The sequence below is a fragment of the Leptodactylus fuscus genome, chromosome 5, assembly GCF_031893055.1.
Source record: "Leptodactylus fuscus isolate aLepFus1 chromosome 5, aLepFus1.hap2, whole genome shotgun sequence".
NCBI classification, from domain to species: domain Eukaryota; kingdom Metazoa; phylum Chordata; class Amphibia; order Anura; family Leptodactylidae; genus Leptodactylus; species Leptodactylus fuscus.
This window is the reverse complement of record NC_134269.1, coordinates 149907178-149934122: the sequence shown is the minus strand read 5'-3', so window position 1 is coordinate 149934122 and position 26945 is coordinate 149907178. Positions and strand designations below refer to the sequence as shown.

Here is a 26945-nt window from a genome sequence, read left to right as displayed (position 1 = left end):
CTGTGGACGCTGGATTTTCCATTTCTCTTTACATTCATCGTCTACTCAAGCCCTGTATCTGTCCGTGCCTCCAGGTTGTGGATCCTTTATCGTGGATATGGTGAGCTGAAGGATTCTACTTTGTTATAGGTGAAGTGAAGTAATATCCGGGCACAGCCGCCCTTCCCCCTCTCTGGCTTGTTTACAAGGGGACTTTCCCCCTGAGCTCTCAGTTGTTTGCAGTAGATGATGTCAGCCCAGTCCTCCCTGCAACACGGTGTTGCCTGCGTGGTGTGGTCCTGCCATTGGTCTGTCATTATAGCCACACCTCTCTGACGTCACATCCTCGCATTGTGTGTATAAAAGAGCGTGCTGGCGGTGGCTGAGCTCACTTCAGCTACGAGAAGGGGCGTATGAGGGGCCTGTGAATGTGACAGGAAGGTGGTCTTTCCGCCTCCTCCAGGGATGTACTATAGAGATCACCTGTAAGCACATAGAACTCCCCTTCCTCATCTACCATGACACCTGGCTCCTCACGTCTATAATAAAACCATAAGCCAAGCACTGAAACATAAAAACAAAAAAAATCGCAAAATTGAAAAAAGACACTGATAAGAACACCAGAAAAGTCACAGGGAAAGTTCCCGAGTAGTCCCCGCAGCCTCCATGCATACTCACTACCCCCGAGTCAACATGAAGCCTGAAATCATCGCGGCGGTGGGATTTATCTCCAAGTTCCTGAGGACCAAGGGACTTATGAACGATCGGGAGCTGCAGACCTTCAACCAGTCCTTACAGGAGCTGCTGGCAGGTAAGAGCCTGGGCACTGTGGGCTATGGGCAGTCCGGGTGTTAGTGATTATTGTACTTTAGCTACTTGTATGTTTATTGATAGACACAGTGCGGTTGTTGTGCTCTGTCTTTGTTCGCACTGTGCGGTCGGTCGGAAAGTACAGGGTACTGCTGTGTCCTTCCTGTCCAGACTGCCCTCTTGTACTTGACTAGTTTCCTGTACTTGCACTTGTCTGGGCAGATCACTTCCTTGCATGGTTCCTGTATCTATACATCTGTATGCTCTGTGAGAGTTGTAGTGGTGCTGGCTTTGTGCCAGCTGATTTCTCAGAAGAGGCACAGTGCGAGGAGTGTTTGTAATGTGTATGTGACCTTTGTAGGACGCACTTTCCATACAAAAAGCTCTGGTGTACGTCACAAGATAGGAATTGTATGCTCCAAGAACGCAGATGTTATCTCCTTCCAGGCAACCAATATCTAGTAAGACTACAGAGGACAGATCTATTCATGCTAATAATACCCAGAGCCCTCCTTCTATCTGCCCTTTGTTATCCATACACAGTAGTTTGCTCCTTTTCTCTATAGCCCTTTGAGACGACCACCCAAAACTGCTTGGCAGAGTGGTCTTCTGAGCGGTGGTCTTTTCAAAGAAGATGGATAGTGTGTATGATATGTGGTGAAAGTGGAAATCTGGTCTGCATATGGAGCTGTCTTTTCAAGAAGCCAGTTTTGTGCTGTACGTAGTGAGCTATAGAGACATACATATGTTTGCATATATACATATTAGATGTTCTTTTATTTCTACGGTTGTATCCTTCAGAGGATCTCACTGGTGTAGGGTCTTACAGGATATACTCAATGAAGAAGAGTATGCAGTTTTAATATTCAAGATGGTGGAAGGATTCCTTGTATGTAGTTATGTTCATTGTTCTGATTCTTCATGTTGTCCTATATAATATCCACCAACCCAAACATTTTGTTGTCTAAATAAACAGCTTTTTTTTTTGCAGTGATAAGTAACAAAATGACATGTTTTATTCTAGAGCATTACAGACACCACTGGTTTCCAGAGAAGCCCTCCAAAGGCTCTGCTTACCGCTGTATTCGGATTAACCACAAAATGGACCCCTTGATCGGTCAAGCAGCAGATCGTATTGGACTTAGCAGCCAAGAAATGTTTAAACTTCTGCCAAGCGAGCTTACCTTGTGGATTGATCCTTATGAAGTCTCATATAGAATTGGGGAGGACGGTTCTATATGCGTGTTGTACGAAGCTATACCATCAGGGGGCAGTAGCCAAACTAGCAGCTCGTCCCTTGTAGAGAGCAGAATCAGCTGTAAAGATGAACTCCTCATTGGTCGAACAAGCCCCTCCAAAGCCTACAACATGATGACTGTATCTGGTTAAGATATGGTCTGGGGGCTGTATCATCTTGTAACAGATGGAGTAATATTGTCTTTAATTTGGGAGGGCTCCTATGGGGATGGATTGTGAAGTTTCAAATGTCACAGCTGTGAAGATCGGGCACAAAATAGAAGTAGACCATACTGACGTGAAAGTGCCATGGTTTGGACAGTACCTTTCTGGTCAATTAATAGCCTGTATATAAAAGGTAGTAATATTTCTCACTGGACGTTGGGCCTAGTGATTCTACTTGTAGTCGGGTATATACACTCTGTGTGCCGAGCACTTATATACCATCTGTCAGCACTTGTAAAATGTCAGCATGTACTGCGGGGTTTATCTCCGAGTTCAATGACCTCTACCATTAGATCTGGTCACATAGTGTCAGGCACATAAGGTGGACTTACCCTTCATCTGTGAACCCAAAGCTCAGAGTATTTGTAAGATTTTTATTTTTCTCTCTGCAGTTTCCTGCAGAATATAACTTGCACTAATGTTTTTAATGTTACTATCTCTGGCAGCTTGGTCGAGAGTATAACACTTACTGAAGTTGTACATGGCAGACATATCTTGCACTGAAAATAGGTATAGTTGTACAGTATATAGTACTGGGAGGATACTCCTGACCCATATATATATATATATATATATGTATTACACACATTCACACACTTGAGGATCCTTTCTATTGTGACATGAACTTGAAAGTATTGAACGTATCGTCTTCTGCCTTGACCACAGGCTTCCTAAAGACACTGTCTGAACTATGGCGTTCACACCAGCCAGCTTCTCTGTACATTTCTTAGCTCATAGTTTTCTAAGACGGAGTAAACTACTTATTTTTAGAAAGTGGAGTTCTGCTTTGTAATTTCTTGTACTTAATTGGGTAAAGTCTTTTTTCCACAAACCACCATCTATTTTGTGAACTTTGTTAGTCTTTTATTTGATAAATTATGAACTGCTGTAAATTTGTACAGTTCATGTATATTGATTGTGACAAAGATGTACAGATTTCTATTTTAAATGAGAGATTTTTCTTCTCTATAATAAATTGTTTCTTATCTTGGCATTTTAAACAGTCTTGTCTGTCTGTATAGGACTTAAAGTTGTTTATTTCAGGACGCCAGAATCTGGAGGAGAGCGAGGGATGGCATCAGCTGAATCTTGACTACATCCAGCGGATCTATCACATATACCTGGAAGTAAATTCGGATGCTCCTACCCATTTTGGAATAGCACTTTGGAATAGGCTAGAGTAAAATATGTACATGGTTGTCATGATTTGGGAATAGGCACACAGTGCCAGGAAATGGTAATCTCAAGAGAACCCAACTATTCTAAGGAATTAAATAATGAAGTCAGGATATAATAACATTATGGCCCCGCAATTCCCTGGATATTTGCCTTCTAGGCTACTGTGCAAATGCCATATTGCATTCACTGCTGGAAATTCAGATAACAAAGTTTTAACACTGCAACAATTTGGTTGCACGTAAGCAATGCAGGGCAATTTGCACAGTTGGATACTTTGTGAAGATAGGCTTTTGGCCTTAAATTAATATATTTGACACACCCTGCTGGAAAAAGCTTTTCGGGATAATAGGTTGCTCTTCAGAATTGTATACCTATGGTCTTCATTTTAAAGGTACGTGTGTATTTTACTTCTGTCATTATTTTACAGTTCCTACAGACTCTTTGCCATGCTTTCCCAGACCCCTGAATGGCAAATCTACCTGTAAGTAGAGGAGCGGTGAATATCACTGTATGTTCAAGGGGTTTTCCAGGCTATATAATTGATGACCTATCCATAGACTTCAATTAAAGATCGGCAGCTATTCAACATGGGGCCTCTGGGTGATCCGCTGCAGAGTCTGTATGAGCTCACCAAGCGCAACGCCATACGTTCGCATAGCGGTTGTGCTTGGTAGCCCATTCACAGGCCATGTAACTGATGAACATGACGTTACGTGGCCTGGGAAGCGGAAAGTTTCAGTCCTTAACTTGGTAAGTTTGCCATTCTGTGGTGGAGAAAGCTAAGTGGCACCTGCTGAGGCAGCCATATTGGTTGTCATCCAGGCATTCCAGAACCGCTAAATATAATTTCCCACAGTTTGCGGGAACAGCTCGAGAATGCATTCACAGATGATTTATTTTATAGATGAAATGCTTTTTAATGAAAAAAAAAACTAAACTACTTCAAGCATTAAATAAAGGCAGGTTGCAATTTACATATGCAAATAAGATTGAAGTAATGACTATTAGTCATGCGCTGGCTCATAACAACATGGGAATTTTTTTGCCTGTCTATGTGACTTATTAAGACATCATAAACCAGTCGCTCATGTGACTACAATACTAGCAAAACAAGATTGTGTCTCATGATGTAGGCAGCCTGTAATTCTCAGAGGAAGATTCCACAGCTGAGTTTCATTGCATTTGCTGTATTCTTGTGTATTACTTGTAAGTTATTAGACTTTGTCATATATAAGGCTGGCCTTAAATGGTTGCTGGCCAAACACACTTAGCTCTCCTGACCCCAACCCCCCTTCCTTTGCATATGGCTGACTGTGCACATGCTTTTAACAGAAAAAGAGGAATAGACCACTGCTGGAAATCTCTTATAAGGGCATATCTTACCTAAAGACAAAAGGATTGTGCATACCCGATCCTTCTCTTCCCATCATCGTCCCATTGGCAACACAGGTGGTTAGTGGGTTTGGCCAACAGTAATGTGAATGACCAGATACAGTCTGCCTTATATAAAATATTAACACCGAACCAACAAAAGGGTGTTGTAATTGCAAGACATGTAGGCACGGTTTATGGATTTTTGTCTGGCTATGGCGGCACGTCATGTCCGTTCGCCATCCATTTAGTATTCTATAAAACTTTAGGAGTCAGTGTGTTTGAAAGGCATGCATTTTATTTCTTTTTTACAGCATGTTCATCAGGATACACAATGCTTATTTTCTCCAAACTAACACTAAGATGGAGGCTAGTATTGCTTATTATAGGGAGTGCTGCAGCTAATCCATACTTAAAATGTATCAACCCGGACAGCTATTCTGAGCAGAATGCGTTATTATTCTCTGTAAAATCTATTAAAAGGTCCTATCATCAACTGTAGGCTTCCATTTCACTTGGATTATAGGAGATCTTGCCCTATGGAAGATGTTGGGCATGTTGACTTGTAACATGTTCGAGCCTTTGTTCTGAAGTGAGAAAACACACTGCCGGACACCCCTTATTCTCTTCTCTCCACCAAGGACACATGCATGCTTAGCTAAAAAAAAGCATAATGGAAGGTATAGCTGTGAAATGAACACGTGTTTGAGGAATAGCTATGAAGCTGTATGGCCAAACAACCTACTATCTAACTATTATATATTTCAACATGGCTAATCCTTTCTGTTTTTGTAAAAGATAAGTCTCTACCAGACTTGAGGTGAAGTAGTTATTGGATGGGCATTGCTAACTTTGGCTGCTCTGCCTGACATAGATCCACAGCTTTAAATTAAGTGGCAAAAAATGGAGTTGTGTCTGCTTAGGTGTAAGGCTGGATTTACATCTGCGAAGTCTCCCTAGGAGTGTCCGCCGCAGATTCTGCTTAAAATCGTTCTCTGATGGTTTCAGTATAAAATTACACATATAATCATAAATACTATAATATTGTAGCCCACAGGGCCACTTTTTCAGCCGACCGTGTCTCAATCTTTCGGGTCCCCATGCGGACCCGGACGCTAGTGTGAGCCTACCGTAAGAAGAGAAGCCTTTTCCAATGGATATAATGCTAAAACAATAAAGGAAAATTGTGGCACTCTCTGGCAGTAGTCATGAGTCCATTAGGCCTGGGCTCCGCATACCCCATGGAAGGTATATGCATTCATATGTTTACATAATGGTTTAACAGTCAGTTTCAGATACAAATTGTGGGTATAAAAAGCGACATCTAGACTTGAAGGCTTTACTGAAATATAACAAGATCTACTTTTCCATGGCGACCAAGTGTTTTCTTTCTTTCAAGTGGTATCTGAATGTCTTATCTGAGATGTAATGTCAGATACCGCCATGGACTAGTAGGCCTTTTTTCTAATCTCTTACAATCTCTTTACCAACACATGATGGAATATCATCCAGTTCTCTTCATTACCCAGTATGCAACTTGTCCACAGACCTATATTATGGGTACTGTATATACTTGAACCCAGGAAAGAAGTTTCTGTCTTGGACAAGTGTCCATTGATACAGCTCAGTTTTCTGCAGTCTTTCACATGTTTCTTCTCGCTGAAGATTACTGAAAAAGGAAAAAGATAGACTTCAGTTCAGATATATAAGATGATTTAATAAAAGGCTCCCTTTAAATAACCACAAGAAATTTGAGAAAATGCTTTTTTAGTATTGGCCTGAAACATCGATGATTCACTTTCACATCTGATAATGTTCTTCTAAGTGATTCTGCAGGTTTCTTTTACAGGAAATAACACAAGATATTATGTTATTAGTGTTTTCAATGTACCTTATATGGTTTCCAGATGGAAATCGCACCACAGTATTGTGGAGGTACTGGCTTGGCAGGGGGTATGAATACTACCAAACACAAAACCAGATTCAATACTAACATATGTCCATAGGGATTACCTGCACCAGATGAGAAGAACATCTGTACACTGATAGATGAGAACTATAGATTATGTCTTATTATTTGTGAGACTATGGTAGGCCTCCTGGGGACCAACAGATTCCTCATCATTTACAGCAGACATTTTTGAAAATTTTGCAATCATCCTATAACTAGGCATACATTTTTTTTTTCATCCAAAACCAGGAGTGGATTAAGCAGAAGGGAGAAGTATAAGAACTTCCCAATCCTTTTGTAGGAAAATAACAGCAAAATCTGCATGGGGCCTCAGTCTTAAAGGGCTGTTCTGGTTATGTAATAGTCTTAGTATATTCTTTCCTATATGTTTACGTGCTAAACAGTGAAAATGTATAAACATAGACAGGAGACAAGCAGAATTCTTGCAATGTTAACTAAAAGCAAAGAGAATATTATTGCCTCCAGCCAAATACTTTGAAAGGAGCATTGTGAAATGAACTACAATACAGCTAGAAATTGCTACTGGTTCCTAACGTTTTCTCTAAATCACTCTGGCTAATCCCATCCACACATTGCAAAAAAAAATCCGCAACGCTTCCATTTTTGAAAATCGCAGTCTGTCAATTATATCTACGGAAATGCTGGCATTTTCTTCATAGGTATAATAGAGGCAGAAAGTCCACAGAGGAAAACGCTGCATACTTTCTGTGTAAAAAATGTGATATGTTTCCACCGCCGTCTTTTCCACTGTGTTTTTTGGCTGCATCTTGCTATGTTGAGCCTTAGCCTTAAATGGGAAATATATTTAACATGATATATAATGGGAGATGATATTAGTAAGACTAATAACTTTGGTGAAGGCTCTGACATGTAACAAGCACTGGTTTCCAGGACTAGGATGGATTATACTACAGTTTGTATGAAGCAGGAGGTTGGGCAGCACGCATCCATTTTGATGGAACCGCTGGAGATAGCCATGGACTGTGTTTTGGCAATCCACGTCATAATCAGCCTCCATATAACGCTAGTCTATGTAGAGGGTTAGCTCTTTTTTTTCCCTAGCATTTTTTAACACTAGGCGAAAAAAAGAAGTAAGCTGCCCTTTCTTCAGGCGGAAGCCGTGGCGCGCTGAGCCACGGCTTCCGCCTAGCGGTAGCACCCTCCAGTGCTTGTTACATCGGGAGAGCATTGCACGACCTGTTACTCCATTCAAAGTATTATGCTAAACACCCCAGTTTTAGTGAATTGTGCGGGGCCCCTACCAATCCGCAAGTTACCCACTATTATCCTTTGGATAGAGGGTCATTTTTTGATACCAGATTATCCCTTTATGGTTTTTTGGCACTTTTAGTTATTTCTTTTAGTGGAGATTTAACACATTCTTATATAATAACAAAGGAATAACATTTTGTCCGCCTTTGACTGCAGTATATCGCCACATGTCATGGCATATGCTGCCAACAATAGGCAAAATGTATGGGAACTAAATAATTGTATTAATGATTACTCATCCCATGTCATGATGATTGTCCATTTGCATGTAGTAAATGAATGCCTGTTGACACGCTACTATCATCAATTGTTGAGTGGTAGGAAGATTTGTGCGGCGGATTTTATATGGCGGATCAAACCACAATATCCATTGTGCTAAGTTATCCATAGAATATGTCAAATTTATTTTTCATTGTGGAAAACAATTTTGGACCCAGAGCACAGACTTGACCAATTTCATATTCTCACAGCATATGTATTAGTACTGGCAGTACTTTGTTTGTTGTTGCAGTATTTCCCAGCAGTACTAAGTGTATACAGATGCTAACCCTTTTGTACTGTTACCATGGTGAAATCACGACACAATAAGTTGTGCTATACACTAAAGTCTAAAAAATTTCTCTGCAGAATGTTTTTGTAACTATGTCCTTTGGTTGTAATCACATGAAGATACTTTGACTCCCTAGACTGGAAAAACAAACTATTATCTGGACTGGGTGATATCAGTCATGTAGTTACACACACCAGGGTTGCGAAAGTCTGCTGAGAATGGCCTATCTGCAAGGGCTGTTTGTCTTTCTGGAAACGTTTCCATTGCTCTGGGTACATTTTTAGACTGCGTCTTGTCATTTATCACGTACTGCAGCTGCCTGTCAGTTGAATGATATTGTAATAAAGTAGAAATCTTTTAATAGGTAACATTATAACCCTTCTAAACAGAGTGCTATGCATGGATGGGCTTAGCTATAGATTTATGTGCGCATACATGCTTGCTTATAAGGCAGATTCTTATGTTCCAGTTATACCTGAAATAGGCAAATAAATATTTCATCTGTCATATTACATACATGCCTTGACATTCCCTTCTGATTATACAGTTCGGTGTGACTATATCTTGTTATGTAACTTACCATCCCTGTAAAATTCAGACCAAGGCTCCATGCACATGAACATGTGCTTTGTCAGTGTAGCTGTGTTTTTCTGGCACACCCATTATTATCTATGGCCCCATACATATGACTGGGTATTACAACAGGTACATGCATGGGGCTGTGAGCCCAAGGCAAAACTTTTACTCTGAGGCCTGAGGTCACTGCTGCAAATGAATGGTTCCAATGACAACATGGAGAGAACACGGATATCATCATGCAACACTACGTAGTCTCTCCAATGATGAGTAACTTCTTACACTCATAAAGGCCTAAATTTGGTCATACACTTCAGATAACTGTCAGCTAAAAGCTTGTTCAGCTGACAAGTATCTTTCAACCCCTCTCCCTATACATATATTTAGCTTGGCCATATGTGCACGTGTCCTCAATGGGTGAGTGGAATAAACCTCTGCCAGACATCCCTGGTTGAGGCTGATCTTCCCTGTGAACCAAAGTTGTGACTTATTGAAATTCAACATGCTCGATTCCACAGCATTAATTGGCCCCCATATACGTTAGGTTGTTGTCCGGGACAGCTGACTTCAGCAGGTTCAACGTAATAAATTAATGTGTATAGTGAGTTTATGATTGGACCCAAATTGCATCTTAGGGGGCGTTCATACTTGCACCGCTGTCCGCCCGCCTTTATTCCACTGAAATTCCAGGAAAAACAGCTTGCCGGTGGTCAGTTTAAAAAGCCATTCATTTCAAGGGTTTGTAAAGCAAACCACCAGGTGTCTGTATGCAGCCTCTCTGCCATTAAATCATTTTTCTTTTTTGCACAGACATGCAGGACTTTGTGTTCTTGCAAAAACACTAGTTTCATGGTGGAGAAATGCATACAGACATCAGCAGTTTGCTTTACAAAGCCCTTGATATGAATGGCTTTTTAAACTGACCACCAGAAAGCTATCCCCAAGCTGTTTTTCCTGCAATTTTGTCAGAATTACGGTGAGCGAACAGAGGCGCAAATGTGAACGCCCCCTTAAAGGGATTGTTGAGGGCTTTTTTTCTATTGACTTTTATGACTTATGGTAATGTTATTCAAAGCTGATCATTAGAATGTATCATCAATAAAAATTAACATAATAACCCCTTTAGCCTGAAGCCCCACTTTATGAAAACACAGAGTTTTAGGCTAAGATCCCACTGGGTGGAAACACAGCACTAAAGCGCTGCAGGAAGAACCGCGGCGTGAACGCATTGCGGTTCTTCCCGCAGCGCTTTCAACAGAAAGTTCATGGAGTTCTGCTCCAAGGACTTTCTGTTGCAATTATATCTATAGGAAAGCCTCCGGCGTTTCCATAGATATAATTGACATGCTGCGATTTTTAAAACCACAACGGTTTTGGAAATCACAGCGTGTCCGCGCTGCAATTTTTTTCCGCAAAGTGGTCATGGGATTCGCATGAATCCCATCCACTTTGCAAGTACTGTAAAACGCCACGATTTTTACCACGGCATTTCCACTGTGGCCAAATCGTGGCGTTTCCGGCCAGTGGGGTCCCGGCCTTAAAGTACTGCAAAGTGGTTTGGATTCTGGCTAATCCTATCCACACATTGCAGAAAGAAATATGCAGAGGAAAAGCTACGTTTCTGAAAATCACTGCATGTCAATTATTCCTGTGGAAATTCAGGCATTTTCCATATATGTTAATAGGAGCAGAAAGTGCGCAGAGGAAAACTCTGTGAAATGACAATTAAAAATGCTGCGGAAAAAAAAATGTGACGTGTTTACTCTGCAATGCATTTACACCACGTTTTTTCCACAGCATTTTTTTTTTTGCTGCACTTCGCTACGTGGGGCCTTCGCTTTAATCTAACCATACACGTGAGATAGCTGTCAATGATGGCTTTTATCCCTGTGAAAAAAGAATCTGCTGTCAGGAAGCCCCTGTTACACATGTGCTGGGGTCCTGTTACAGAATTTGCATTGGGGCCCAGTAACTTCAACATATTCCTCTGTATCTAGTTCTAAACATATTCACGTCAGTAAATCCCAACAAGGACAGTGACTGCCAGACAGTTCCCAATGTTTGTTCCTGGGGTAAACAAAACCTGGCCATATCTGGAACCAAGCAGTTTCAGAGGTTTCACAATGTGTTCACATAACATGAATATGTATGGAAAGAGAAGAGTATAATAAGTATTATCATAAAGCTAGCTAATGATTATATACATGGAACCTTCCAAATTTTAGGCCACAATGTCCATAAATGACATAAACAAATGATGAACTAAAATGAAAATCCCATTCAAGGTGATATATAGGATTATTCCAAATGCTTCATTTTTATATCTTTCATCTACATATCAATGATGCTGTCCTTTAATGCAAAAGAAATTAAACTAGTCAACATAAAACAGTAACAGAAATAAAAAGGTACAACAAAAAGAGCAGAATCTAATGATCAATTGAGTGTAATATGCATAAAGCTCCCATTAGCCGTAGAAAGTCTGTCCTCGGAGAGGCGGAATAGTATTAGCTTGAGGTAATAGAACATCAATATTTAGCAAAAGATGGCTCCTGGGAATATCAGCCGTGGGACATTATGGTTGTTTTTTTATGTTTTCGCTAATAATAATATGTACATAATTGAGTTGTTATATAATTGAGTCATTATGTATGAAGCTTAGGTGCTTTTAATGACTTGGTGGGGGACTTTTTTTTTTTTAAAGAAATGGTAGATTGGATTTTTTTTCGCCGTTCCCATCTCCTCCTGTACGAATTGTTTGTCTGCTCAAGTATGTATTGGGCGCTTGCTGTTTCCAGAAGTAGCTAGTCTGCTTGAGTATTGTGAAACGTCCAAGCAACACATAGCTGAGAACTTACTCACTGTTCTGTTTGCAGCTGCTTGCATCACAGCTGCCGCACATCTAACACATTACATACAGATAAATCTGCTCCATAACCATAGGAGCATTGCTTAAAGAAGCATTATTGTATTTAAGAGGATCTTCTAAGGGTCTTCCACACTTATAATCAGTTAAAAGCTTTTATCTGCCTGGAAATGTGACAAAATGAAGCGTGCAAGGAGAAGAATGAATCCGTGCTTGGAATTAATATTTTACACCGTGTCCTTGAGATGACAGTAAAGGTTATCATCACAAATGTATCATGATATTAACCTAGAGCTACATCGTATTGATGAGACACAAGAATAACAAGGTGATTTCTCAACAGACAAGCCGTTTCGATAAGAAAAATGATGACGGATGACTTGAAGGTTGAAAATAAGATTTCATCTGTGCCATAGATTTACTCGGTGATCCGAAGAGAAGATCTCTCTTACAGTCATATACAGGTCTATTAATCACACACAAGCATTTTCTCCTTGGTTGCTTGGTAAACAGCTGACTTCCTTGCAGCTAGGTCCCCTTGTTGTTCTTAAAACGGAAAAGACACTTAAGTATAATAAAAGGGAACACAACAAAACTAGTGCTCACCAATGGCAAAATTCAGCATGGCTGTGAAAGTTTATGTGGCATCTTTCACACAGCTGGCACATATGCGCCTAGTTCCTTACATACATTGCCTAGTGCATTTTTATACAATACGTATAATGCAACGGCTACATTTTGATATGAAGAATTCCCAATGGCCCCAGTGTGGTTATGAACCCATGCGCTATCCCTAACATTAGGTTATACATTTTTTCCTGATAATGTAGGTGCTAAAACACGAGACACAGCTATATGTTTTATTTCATATCCTTTTATTATGTTTTATTCTCTACAGAATTTCCATCATGGAAATTTAGCTGCAAGCTTGTCCGAAAACCATGCCATGAAAACTTATATGTTGTTAGTGAACACTGCAGCTGGTGGTTGGTGGGATCGGACAATGGAGCTCTTTGGGCAGGTCACACTAGCAGGCTGCTGACATAAGCACAGGCTACAATCTGGCTTTGTCTTGTTGAAAGACAGCTTCTGGGACACTTTGAAGAAATGGACGTACCAAAATACTTCCACTACCAAATCAATGTAACGCATAGTTGTTAGTATACCTGAAATGAAGACTAGACTGATCTGGCTACTGTTCTTTATGCCATCCACACCATAATCCTGGGATAACCGGTGTGACATTCCCTTGTGTGGCCCATGGGACCTCCAGACCAATCTCCATGTATCATTAGGTCCAATACAAAAGTGGGACTCCTAACTTTAGGGGTTAGACCTCCACTCCAGTCTCCATTGATGCTTTTGAGAGCAGTGGTATGAGGTAAATGAAACACCTGTAGCTGGACATCTAACTCATAGCCCAGCTGTAACATCCTTGTCCGTTCAGACTTCTGCACCGTCCTCTGGCCTCATGGTACGACACGATACTGGTGTCCACTTATGATCCCTTGCTCCTGGGCCTCCTGTTGTATTCTGTGTTAACACACCTGAGAGTTTGTTTCAATGTATCAGTTCAGCCAGAACTCTGAGTTCCTTCTGGTTTGCTTAGAGTTAACGTTAGTTGCTCCATGATTGACATCTCACTGTCAAATCATGTTGGGGACATATTCCAGGCTTCCCACATACAGTCCATTAGTCCACGCATGGGTGCTTGGTATTAGTCTCTTGGAGTGTGCTAGCGTATTACTTTCTTCTCCTATTATCTGTATTGTGACCATTAGTAGACAAGTAGGTAGGGACTACGGGATGGGTCTAGCATCAGGGCTCACCGTCCCCGTCTTTTCCCCCTCCTTCCAGGTTCCAGCAGCAGCTACTGGGGAATTGCTTAATGGGCAATTCCCTAACACTAATGTTGTGCAAATGCCTTCTTATGCTTTGTGTCAACATTGTTTGCTGCTCTAGGCTTGAAATGGGACGTCCAATGTCACTTGCAGTAGAGAATGGATCACTGTGCCATCCTTCCATACTTGCTGTCATTCCAGCTGTGTTTGTTATCACAAACACTGGGACACACAAGGTTGAGCAGTTGTGACATCTCAGGCTAGGTGTGTAGCAATCTGCCAGAATGATAAACCAAGGTTTCTCAGTTCAAGGATTATATGCTCATCCCTGATTTTTTTTTTTTTTTGAGGTTTTATATGGCTAAGAAACTTTACTTTCAATCTATATGCTTCCCATGTGCTTGAAAGTTTGATCATATTCAGATCTCAGTGACACCTGATGCTTTCTCAATTGCCATATCCTTGTGGCTTTTCCTTCTTGGTGTTGCAATTTCAATGTTAAGAAGTGCAATATCTGGGCAGAGAATAGAAAGCCAATGGCATTAGAGAAGCCTACACAATGGACAAGGGTGTGGTACCAGCTGCTGCAAGGAAAAAGTAACAAATATTTCTGGAGACAGACTGTCTGCGGGCATCAATTATATGCAAATAGATTTATCAAGTGGCAATTACCCAAAGACAGCTGAGTTATTTCTCTCCATCATAAATTTGGAACTACTCAATGAGAATTTCCAAATACCTTAAAGTCTCTCGTACAATATTCAGGGATTATATTTTAAGTCAATGCATTCCTTATAGAGGCCTAACCAAATATAAATGTAGGCTAAACTGATCTGTTTTTAAGTTTCTCTATGGAGGATGGAGGCAGCTGGTCGTGGTCTTATTATAGATGTCCAGGGATAAATTCTCCTTACAAGAGAAATTCAAGAAGTCTGCCTTTAGAATAAGTAAATATAATCAAGTTGCCAGACTGAATACTATGCATTCTGCAAGTCGCTTTATTCCTAGTCATATTTGCTAAATGGCGAGTTCATTTGCTTATTTAATAGGATGTAAGACAAGCCCCACAATATGGCTTTCAGAGCTAATATTAAAGTGATTAGTTTTAGCTAAAGATTCAGTTACTTAATACATTGTAGCTATGTATTGTATATGGCCTACAAATACCAATTCATACATGAATGGAGTCATTTGCTAGTGATTGAGTCATTATTATATGTTGGTTTGCTTTTTTTCTGATAATGGGTCAGTTGCTCATTCTGATATATTATCTGGCGTAGACATACCATTCTTAACTAATTGCTTTTTCATATGATCAAGGCTGTATATGAGAGGATCTGTTTTGGGTTTGACCCTTAACCCTGACATTGAACACCACTCAAGGATTGCATAACAAGGAAGAAAACACAAGACAATCTGAACTCTACAAAACTTTACTCAAACAGGCAGAACAATGCTTGATGGTTATAATGTAAGGCACTCAGCTAGGGAGTTAGTTACAAATACATACAGGGCTTGGTGGCTACAAGTCTTTATTGGGTACACAGTTTCAGTTACAGCTTTTTAGCTTACCCAAAGCTTAGTAGTTACCGTTCTCTGTACACATTATAGTCTCCCACAGGCTCATAAAGGAATTCATGATAACTGATTGTATCTTAACTAAAGTGGGTTGGCACAGTTCTAGTCTTTGGCCATTCTAAGCAGTATAAATAGTGACTTTTTACACCCACATAGTCACTATAGCCATAGTCTCGCAGACCAAACCATTCGCTGCTTCATCTATCATCAGTCCTGTGCTGCATCTAACACCTGCACCTGACACTTTCACAGCAGACTCTAACTTCTTACTGCCCACTACAACAAAAAGTGGCTTCATATTTGTATGGACCCTGTTTGACTCAACACTCTAGCCTTCATGATATTCAGAGACTAAGGTAGCCACATGCCCACCTGCAAAACAATACATACAGTGCAACCAGGCAGATTACCATTAAAGGCATAGAACCTGCAAAGAATCATTGGTTGACACAGATCGGCATAAGACACATCACAATATATAACAACTCCTATGACAATGCCAAAAAGATGCCCAATGAACTACACTGGCATTATAACAGTGTAATTGTAATGCCCGTGTAGTAGTAGTACTCTCAAAGTTCAACAAGTGCACCACTTTGGGAGTTCAAGTGTACAGCCCTGTAATGGGTGCTGGTGAATGGTTGATGCAGTCTTTCAAAGATTACCCATTTACTTGTCCAGTAACCAGTCACCATTTAGAACATGCTATTATTTATTCTTACAGCACCGTTACTTCCATACATATGAAAAGGGTTGATGTACATAATACAAATCACGTACAACAAACTAACATCCAACTGGTATAATGAGAGAGAAGACACTGCCTGTGAGGGATTACAATCTATAGGGGAATGAAGAAGGAGACAGTAGGTGAGGGCAGCAGCAGCTGTTCAGATGGTTATGTAATGGCAGCATGGTAAGGATTAATTCACACCAGTGCTTGGTTTCCAATTGAGGATTCCATCCCCCACGCTGCTTGAAAAATGCTCTGTGTTTTTTGGGCGGAAACCCTATAATAGTCTCTGGGTAACCGCTTTTTAAGTGGATTTGGGTTTCTGTTTTTCAAGTCCCCAAGCGGACCCAAAGAACGGAAACCTGAGCATAGGTGTGAACCTAGCGTTATTGAAGGTTGGAGGCGTTTCTGCAGAGGTGTATTTTCAGATTGTTCATGAGGCCTGCAGTTGTGTGTTGCAGTTTTATGTATCATGGCAGCAAGTTCCAGAGTATAGGAGGTGCATGAAGGAAATCTTGAAAACAGTGTGTGAAGACCTGGTAAGAGCATAGTGAAGAAGGACATCTTATGAGGATCGGAAATTACATATTGGGAGGTATGAGGAGATCAGGTCAGAAATGAAGGAAGGGAAAGGTTGCAGATAGCCATATTGCCACTTGTTACTTTGTGGAAACCTTGTAAGCAGATTGTTCTAATCCGTAACAGAATATAGCTAATATTCTTCATAGCTGTTAGATGTATATCGTACAAGATGTTCCGCTGTGAACAACTACAAAGTATTTTTACTTTTTAAAAAAAAATTCATTAGATAGATACATGAATTATTTATACATATACATATATCTATCTATCTATCTATCTATCTATCTATCTATCTATCTATCTAATCTTTGTATGCTTGGAAATAATTTTTATTCTTGTGTGTAATAATATGTTGTCCTCTCCTTTAACTATAACCTTATGTTAGGCAATGTGCTTAAAATAGCTTGATGCATCTCTCTGCTTGAAATGTAAGCCATGCATTGCTTGCTGATTCCGTTATTCATTCCTTTCTGCTAGTACTTATGACTTATAACTGCATGACTATGAGTTGTAGCAGTCTTCTATATTTATAATACTACTGCCTACTCAGTTACATAACTTTACAAAAATACTTCATCTTATTTGGGAAAACCAATAGGAAGATAAGGAAATATTTGACATTATGTAAGGACAGCATATTACAGAGACAGATCTGTTCTCATATTGGCCAAGCAGCATAAAAATATTGCACCATTTGACTAACAGGAGCCTTAGATGCACATAAGGTGTCTCTTCCCAATATAAGGAGACAAGAACTATAAACAATTCATTATACTTGAGGGTCTTGGTACAGATTTTGCATTGGACCCAAGCACTTAATGTCCTGCACATGTGGCCTCTCCTAGAAATGTGTGATAAGCTGCTATGGATCTGAATACTTGGAAAACAGCCTTTATTCACTATTACGAGGACAAGGTGATCTTCTATAATGAATACAGGGGACTCATAGCTGTGTCTGGTGTATTCTTTGTTCCTTGCTATTAGTGAAATGTTACAACAACAAAAGAATAGACCAGTCCTCATACTATGTTGCTCTTGAAGGGTCTGTCCAGGCTGACCCGTTTTTGGTGGAAGTCCAATCAGCAGCCTAAGGAATGGATACAAGACTCTCCTGGGACACTCACAGGATATGCGAGTGATGTCCTTGTTCTTTTACTTAGGCCTCTAGTCACAACGGTCACGTGTAGCCCCTGTACCCCAATGCAAATCTTTAATGAGGTCCCTATCAACCCTATGCCATTTAGACCATTGGTCTATTTTATGAGGCAGAAGGATTTAGGGGCTCCTTTTGGGTCCAGGGCCCATAGTAACTCCAACCACTGCATCTCCTATACCTACACCTCTGAATACATACTAAAACAGTGTTTTTCTTTTTTTAAAGATGTCTTTTGGGGGCTCAGTTCTTATTAAAACAAAAACATTTTATTTTTTTTCACATATTTTCTCATCATCCTTCTCAGTAATGTGTTTTTGGATGTTCTATATGTAGGTATTACTTTTCATTCATTATGCTCTTGATGATAATGAATTACTTCTGAAATGTGATCTCTACAGAGCTGAATGTGTCAGCCTATAGCGACTTCACTGAAATGTTTTAAAACAATGTTTTAGCAAAAATACCATACATTGAATAAGATATTACTTTTTGAGGATAGGTTGTATTTTTTAAATTAAATCTTGATACCAAAAACTATTTCTACAGTAGTCTTGAAGATAACCTGATATTACTACTGACATGTCTATTTTACTGGACATGTTAATTTCCCTACATATTGTAATTAGACACTATCAGACTGTGTGGGGATAAACTTCTATTTGCCTCTAACACCCATACATTTCTCAGAGGAATAACAGAGGAACAATTCCATCCATAATTCTAAGTTGCAAAGTATTTGGTAAAAAAGATATGCATTGGGTATTACCAGGTCCGCTTTAAAGAGATCCTATCATTCAGATGGAATTTTTTGTCCCTAACACATAGAAGAAAGGCTATTCATCTCCTACCTTTAGTTGTCTTCTCCGAGCCGCCGTTCCGTAGAAATCCCAGTTTTTGCTGGTATGCAAATGAGTTCTCTCGCAGCACTGGGGGTGGTCCCCAGCACTCAAACAGCACTGGGGACGTCTCCAATGCTGTGAGAGAACTCTCCAGCGCCGCCTCCATCTTCTTCAGCAATGTCTTCTTCACGCCTTTTCTTCCAGTGCAGGCGGTGAAACTTGTAGGTCTCAGGCAGAGTTGACTGTGCATGCCCGCGGCCACAAGAAAAATGGCCATTTACACAGTGAGTAAACGGCCATTTTCTTGTGGTGCGGAGAAGACATCTAAAGGTAGGAGATGAATTGCCTTTCTTAAGGCTATTCCTACGTGTTAAAAACAAAAAATTCCATCTGAATGATAGAATCCCTTTAAGAACTCTTAAGCAGTATAGCTAGTTCTAAGCAGAGACACCCATCTAAGGCCAGATCTGTTTCAATCTTTAGATGTCATCAGAACAGAGCCGGGTTCTGCATAACTATAGTACATGCTGTTTGAACAGAATTACTACAAAATCAGCACAAAGTAGATATTCACTTTAATGTCATAATTATAAATGAGACTTGGAGCCAGAACTACATGTTAATCCAATGCTTAGATTTTCTTAAAACAGTCTACTAAGGGAAAGAGCAAAATGCATCACATTAAAAATTTAGAATAAGATGTGATTTGCCGCTTTTAAGCTGGAACAAACTTAAAGTATATTTGCCAAGTGGAAATAGCCGTTCTCTTTCCTCTGCAAGGCAGGAAATACCTATGATTTCATTTTAATAGTAACATTTCACAAACACAACTATACCAATCTAATCATACGTAAATTCTTTGATATCAGTGCTGATTTGGTATACTCATATACTCATACAGTATATCTTAGCGATAGATGTGTAGGCACAGCATATTATAAGCATCCTTTTTTTCCTTACCACAAAGACAGAATTGTTGATACTACATCAAATGATGTCATAGTGTTATAGCATATTACTTTTTATACTGAACCTAGGAAACTGTTTCTTTTTCTTTCTTTATTGTGTTGATAGACAAACTATAATATTATTTTTATAGCTGTATTGTTGAATTAGTTCATGGGAGCAAAGGTGGCCATACCCATGTGTGTACTGTGGGCCAAACAGTAAGTTGAATGTGCATATTATTTCAATAGGATGAAGGCCAAATGGCTTATCTGCTGGCACAGGGATAGGGGATGCTGAAATCTAACATGCCCAATATGTGTTACCATGGACAATTGGACATCTGTCATAATGTTGAATTACAATGTGATTTGACAAGGATCATAAGAATAGAAGAATGTTATACTATATTGATCCCAAATGGGAAATTGGATAATGCCGTAATTTTATGTTTCTACATATGGCAGCTATTCACATATCTAGACTAATGTTACAGATTACTATTTATACACTTTAAGGCCAAATGATTGTAGATACCTGACCATCTAACTTAATTTTCTTGTTCCGAAAATCATGGGTGTTGTATTGTAGATGTGTGCCCTTTTTATGGCTATAGCTGTGGCTATAACTTTGTATACGTTTTTTTGCTGCTTAACGCTATGTGGGGCCTTAGCCTCACATTGTTATTGCAGCAGACCGCCAGCGTTGCTGTTTGATTGAACCCATGCTCATTACATGAGTATCTATAGCTCCATTTTTTGGTAGTCATTGTATCACTTAATTGTAAAAGGGAAGCATACTCTTTTCTTATTCTATTTGTAATAGTTATCGCCTGTATGGCAGCTACGTGTTAAAACCAAGGACACTCACAAAGGGATAGAGGGCATGGTCACATCTGAGCTGAGGAAGATTAGGGTACTGATAACATGTATCTTCCTAATATGAGGACACCAGTACTATAAACAATAAATTACATTTGGGCGGCCTGGTACAGATTTTGCAATGGGACCCAGGAGCAGTTATTTTAAGCAATGATTCTGTGTTTATTACATTTCAGCTGAGCTGAAGAATTAGGAAAGGGGGGAGGGGTGATATTTTTATAGCCATGGTTTATACCATGTTTGACCAACAATTGGCCAAGTTGGTTAAAGACTAACATAGGGATGCTTCTAGACATACCTTCCTAGATTTTGATCTTGTCCATTTTGGCCAAAGCCAAATATATCTCCTGTGTCTCAGACCAAATAACAGATATTTAACAACATTGCCGGCCATACACTTGAGATAAAAGTTTTCTGAGTCTCCCAGTTGTCCTCCACAAGTCTGTCATTTGATTTCAACATGTCCAATCCTTTGTTCATGGGAAAACAAAATATGTGGTGGTAACTTATTCATCTCTCCCCATTGAAATAAATAAGCATGATCAGGCAACAATACACTAAACATACCCAATAGTTTATGACTGATGAGATATGTTGTGGGTTAGTGTAAGATATACCCACTGGAAGAGATTTGTGCAAAATGCACCAGGGCTAAATCTGACACTTTTTTTTTTTTTTTTTTTTTTTTTAAGACTGTCTAGTCTTTGTGCAAACACTGATGTTTTATTGCTGTGCACTTCAAAGATAACCTTGTACCTTCACCACCATCTCCAGTTGTGTGCTTTCTTTACATCCTCCACTGATTCCAGGAAATAATAAAAAGATGCACAGATAATGGGGATTCTGGGGGGTGTTGTGTATTTAGAACTGGAGAAGAAGACTGATTTAATTCATAGAGAGAAATAGAAAATAAGACTGAATCCCTCTGTCATACGGCTAGAGTAGTGCTGTGCTAGTGTTACTGTGTTGTAGCAGATGCATCAATCTCAATGTCAATTCAGATGTTCAGATGTCCAAGACCAAGAACAGACCATGTAGTAATGCTGTATAAGTGATACAGTAAAATTTAGACTGTTTTTCCCATGCCAAAGAATAAAAAAGAAATGTGTGTGATGTGTAAAAAAAAAAATTAAAAAAAAAATGGACAGTGCAGAGTGTTATTAAAGGGAGTCTATCAGCACCATGCAAAATAAGAAGGGCATCTTCAGGGGGCCGCTCGGTGCCTCAGTGGTTAGCACTGCAGCCTTGCAGCGCTGGGGTCCTGGTGTTCAAATCCCACCAAGGGCAAAAACCATCTGCAAGGAGTTTGTATGTTCTCCCTGTGTTTGCATGGATTTCCATCCCATATTACAAAAAGACATACTGATAGGGAAAGAATGTACATTGTGAGCCCTATGTGGGCTCGCAATCTACATGAAGAAAAAAAAAGGCATCTTTGAAAACTGTAGATGCCGCTCTACAAGGTACTGTCTTTAGTTTGATAACCGTATTCTTGCTGATAGAGTACCTTAAAACAAGCTGTTTGTTACAACCAGCTACCTTCTACTTGCCCATAACCATATCTGTTACTGTTATTTTAACATTACAAAGTCTGTGTATGCATTAAAGAGCTAGAAAGGATTAGATAGAGTCCTAGAAGACCTCAGGGTGCCATTTACAACTTTAAGGGTCAGTTCACACGTGAAAACCGCCTAGCTTATTTGTGCGAGGTAAAAAACCTCGAGGAGTTTTTTTGACGCTGTTTTTTGCATTCCACGCGGTTTTTGACGAGGTTTTTGACGCGGTTTTCGCTAGCGGTTTTCGCTAGGGTTTTTTTTCCTATATGTGCTATAGAAACTGCAGGCGAAAACCGCGCGGTTTTTTGCAAAAAACGCGCGGTTTTGTGTGCAAAAAACCGCGCGGTTTTTTACCGCGCGGTTTTCGCCTCCCATTCACTTCTATGCAATTCTTCAGGCGTTTTCCGCCTGAAGAAAGGTCATGTCGCTTCTTCAGGCGGAAAACGCTAGGAGGAAAAAAAAAGCTAGTGGTCTACATAGACCACCATGTTAAAGGAGAGGTTTTTGAAGCGAATTCCGCTGTCAAAAACCTCCCCTTTGCCCACGTGTGAACTAGCCCTAAGGCCATATCCAGTTCTAATTCAGACCAAACTGGTTCAGACTAAAACAAACTTTTGGTCTGAACTCAGAGAGCCTTATCTCTAGCCCTTTTTACATTTTAGCATCCATCTCTAGTCCACTTCAATATTGCAAAATATTTCATATTTACTTCTATTTTATATTCCTAGGTTACTTGGGTTTTGCTGTATGAACTAAATAAGTAGGTAATACATTGTACGTGATCTACAGGAGAAATTATAGTTGTGTTTTGGATTTGGCTGTACTCAGACTGATGTCATTGAGTTTAGGAGTTAAAACTGTAAGTATGTTACATACCTATTGACTGTAAATTATATGTAAGCATATTTATGTGTATTTATGCATAAACAACATCTGTGTTTATGGTTGATCCCTGTGCTTATGCTGCTTTGACATCAGAGGCATTGCACTGTGAATAAATGCATGAATTCATCTACTGCTGATGCCCAGGGAATCACAAACAGAAAATATTATGGAAGCACAGAATCATTTAGTAATGTTTATTTTGGGGTTAAAGAACAGTCTAGCTTTAGAAAGTGCTTACACTTACACATGGGTGGATTTACCTATAGCAGTAATTCCCAAACTGTGGGTCGTGACCCCCTTGGAGTTGTCTAAAAACCTCCAATGAGGTCACAAACCAAGTTGACCACTTTCTTTTACACACAAGAGTGTAGATAGGACTACAAACTGCCAACATTAATTGTTGGTATTTTGCAGGTGCTGAAAATGGACCTTTCTTGATGTCACAGTTATGTGACTATTCACATGACGGGGCAAAGCTTGTTGTGCAATAGCGCTTTGAAATGTAGAATCTGTGCAGGGCTGCCTATAGTGGGAAATTGTGGAAGGAGCAGCACCGAGTGTAGGGGGAGCTGAGTGTAGGTAGGAAATGTGGAGGTAGTAGAGGTGACTGTGGGGGGGGGGGAGGTTGAGATAGCAGAGTGAGGAGGAAGTGTGGAGGTATCAGAGTCGTGTGGGGGACATAAAGACAGCATAACTGAAGGTCTGGAAGGAACATGGAGGTAGCTGTGTGTAGGAAGGAATCAGGAAAGTAACAGAGATGTGGGTGTAGAGGGGGAGCATGGAGGAAGCAGCGCTGCATTTCCAGGAAGGAAAACATCAGTGTTGTGTGTAAGGAGAGGGAAAAATGGTGCTAGCAGAGGTGTTGGCATGAAGAAAATAGAGACAGAAGAGCTGTATGTTTAGGGAATATGGAGCTGGCAGGGATCATAGAGGCATCACAGCTGTGTGCATAGCATAGACGTTTCACATAAAGTATCATGGATCATCATTAATCGGAAATCAGTTTCTCAGAAAGGAACTCACTCCTTCTAATCAAAGTAAAAAAGATTCTTGCACTCAATATATAGTAGATTTGCAGTGAAGGAATTTATTGAAGGACTAGCAATCCCAATATAACATGTGACATTTCAGTCCAATGGGAACATTCATCAGACAATTGAATTGCCTGGAAAATAAGAGAAGTAAGAGCAAATGTGGAAAGGTGGGTAACCACAGTGAGAAGACATGTGTTACCTGTCTTTCCAGAAGACACATCTTCTCACTGCTGTCTCCTGTCTTTCCAGAAGACACGTCTTCTCACTGCTGTCTCCTGTCTTTCCAGAAGACACGTCTTCTCACTGCTGTCTCCTGTCTTTCCAGAAGACACGTCTTCTCACTGCTGTCTCCTGTCTTTCCAGAAGACACGTCTTCTCACTGCTGTCTCCTGTCTTTCCAGAAGACACGTCTTCTCACTGCTGTCTCCTGTCTTTCCAGAAGACACGTCTTCTCACTGCTGTCTCCTGTCTTTCCAGAAGACACGTCTTCTCACTGCTGTCTCCTGTCTTTCCAGAAGACACGTCTTCTCACTGCTGTCTCCTGTCTTTCCAGAAGACACGTCTTCTCACTGCTGTCTCCTGTCTTTCCAGAAGACACGTCTTCTCACTGCTGTCTCCTGTCTTTCCAGAAGACACGTCTTCTCACTGCTGTCTCCTGTCTTTCCAGAAGACACGTCTTCTCACTGCTGTCTCCTGTCTTTCCAGAAGACACGTCTTCTCTCTGCTGTCTCCTGTCTTTCCAGAAGACACGTCTTGTCACTGTTTTGTCCTGTCTTTCTAGAAGACACATCTATTCACTGCGGTTACCAGCATTTCCACCTGCAATCTTTCTTCTTTTACGTACCAGACAATCCAATTGTCTGTTGAAGGTCCCCATCCGACTGAAACCTCATGTGTTATATTGAGATTGCATTTCAATAAATTTCCTTACTGTGAATCTAATATCTCCTAAGTGCCAAATCTTTTTTACTTTGAATCATAGACGTGATGGAAGAAAACTCAAAACACAGGCAGTATATAGGGGAAAAGCAGAGAAAAGGCCAAATATAGCTGATGTTTATTTTTCAAGCAGAACTAAGTATGGTAGTGGGGGATCCCGAACTAGAGTCTCATTCAAAAGGGGGTTCCTGTTTTCGGAAATTTTGGGAACCACTGACCTATAGCATGCATTAAATTGGCACTCTTCATTTCTACTTCCCAGTCACACTATAGAAACAAGTACAAACATATTTGCAAAATACCTGATCCTCAATAGTTGCTTACAGTAAAATAAAGGATCTGATACTGCAATGCTAGCACTGTTTGCAGCACAGAAGGAGTTCTAAGAAGATGGCCATGGGTGGCAGCAAGAGCTCTCTCCTTGTGTGACTCACATCAAACATATACACAAGATGCATACTTTTCATTGATTAATATAGTACTTGTATATGTTTGCATTTGCATTAATGTTGCTGGTTGTTAGGGGTGACAAAGTAGCAAGAAAAGGAGAAAAGCATTTAACAAGAGCAGCCAGCCGAGATCAAACAAGGAATAAAATGTGACTTTTATTCTGCCAAACATTAACTATTGACTTGACACCCTGATGGAAAGATAAAACCTCATTTCATTAGACAGACTGCTGAGTTTTACTAATTTTCCTCTCGCCCGCTCTACATGTGTTCAAGGTCGTATATGATCTCACTGCTGCTTTGTTGTAAAACTGCCAGTCATTTTGTCATGTTTTGGGGAAAAAGTACTTTGCAGAGAATATAATTAACATAGATTTAGGTAACTGAAATCTGTTTATGCAGGCCGAAAAATCAAAAGCACGCATGCTATTGTCAATCCAATTTTTATGACTTGTTTTTATTGTAAGTGTACTATGAACGGTGAAAAAAAAACTGATATGGAAAGAAATACAACTCCTAAGGGTTTGTTCCTTGGCTACTGCTGAGTGAATAAGTAACTGCGTAAATGCATATAAAATGACTTGTTACCATGACATGTAAACACTGCTCTTTTGAAGCAGGCAGAACAAACAATACAGAAATCGTGCTTCTTCGGCAATTCCCAGTGGATTCCAAGTGAATATGCTGCAAATTGCTGATGATTTTTATGACGCATATTTTACTATTTAGCATAAAATGTATATATTGTTTTACTTGGTTGCAATTGTTATACGTGGGGGTAATTGTAAAGATTTGGTGTAAAAACTGTGAAGGCTGCACTGAAGACATAGCAAAGAACCTTGCCATTTGATTCCTGGTTTATCTCATTCTAGAATACCTGAAGATTGTTACTGGAGGAAACTGCTATCATAGGTGTTATATCCAGAACCCACCCTTGCTCACTTTGTCAATCCTAATGGGTATATTCATAGCAGGGTTAGTCGTTGACCAGTATGGACAACCGCCACTGATATGTTGCATGCAACATATCCTTACTAAGGATCCCTGAAAGGAGCTGCTGTTCTTTTAGAGATCCACTATGAATGGCACATTGATTTCAATGGCTGCCATATAAATCTTGATTTTGTAAACTGCATTGCTGGGTAAGTTCTCTTCAATTCATTCTGTCATATCTTCCCTGCTTGTTATGACTCTATCTGATGAAAATTAAATATAACACTTGGATTTGACAGATTGTTTGTATATGTCTCCTGCATTGACCAAGCAAATATTTGGACAGTCGTGTAGGAAGATTAACCAAGTGAAAGGTTTATTCTTACTTATTGCCCATATTTCATATAATTGTGTCAGATTAAAAGTGGAGATGACCTTTTCATAGGCAACAAAATAGCAAGTGGTTCAGGTTCCGGTTTTACAGGTTTTCTGGGTTGTTATAGCGCTCATAATAGGTGTAGCTTACTTCAAGGATGATAAATGCATACAGTGCAGTAT

At 39.9% G+C, this 26945-nt stretch overlaps 1 protein-coding gene across 1 annotated transcript; it reads left to right on the top strand.

Annotated features, from left to right (window-relative positions):
• Window positions 1–348: 348 nt before the first annotated feature.
• Window positions 349–3251, top strand: BTG1 (BTG anti-proliferation factor 1). The gene is made up of 2 exons (XM_075274471.1): window positions 349–790; window positions 1814–3251. The coding sequence occupies exons 1-2, from the start codon at window positions 646–648 to the stop codon at window positions 2176–2178; spliced, it is 510 nt and encodes a 169-aa protein (XP_075130572.1). The 5' UTR covers window positions 349–645; the 3' UTR covers window positions 2179–3251.
• The last annotated feature ends 23694 nt before the right edge of the window (window positions 3252–26945 follow it).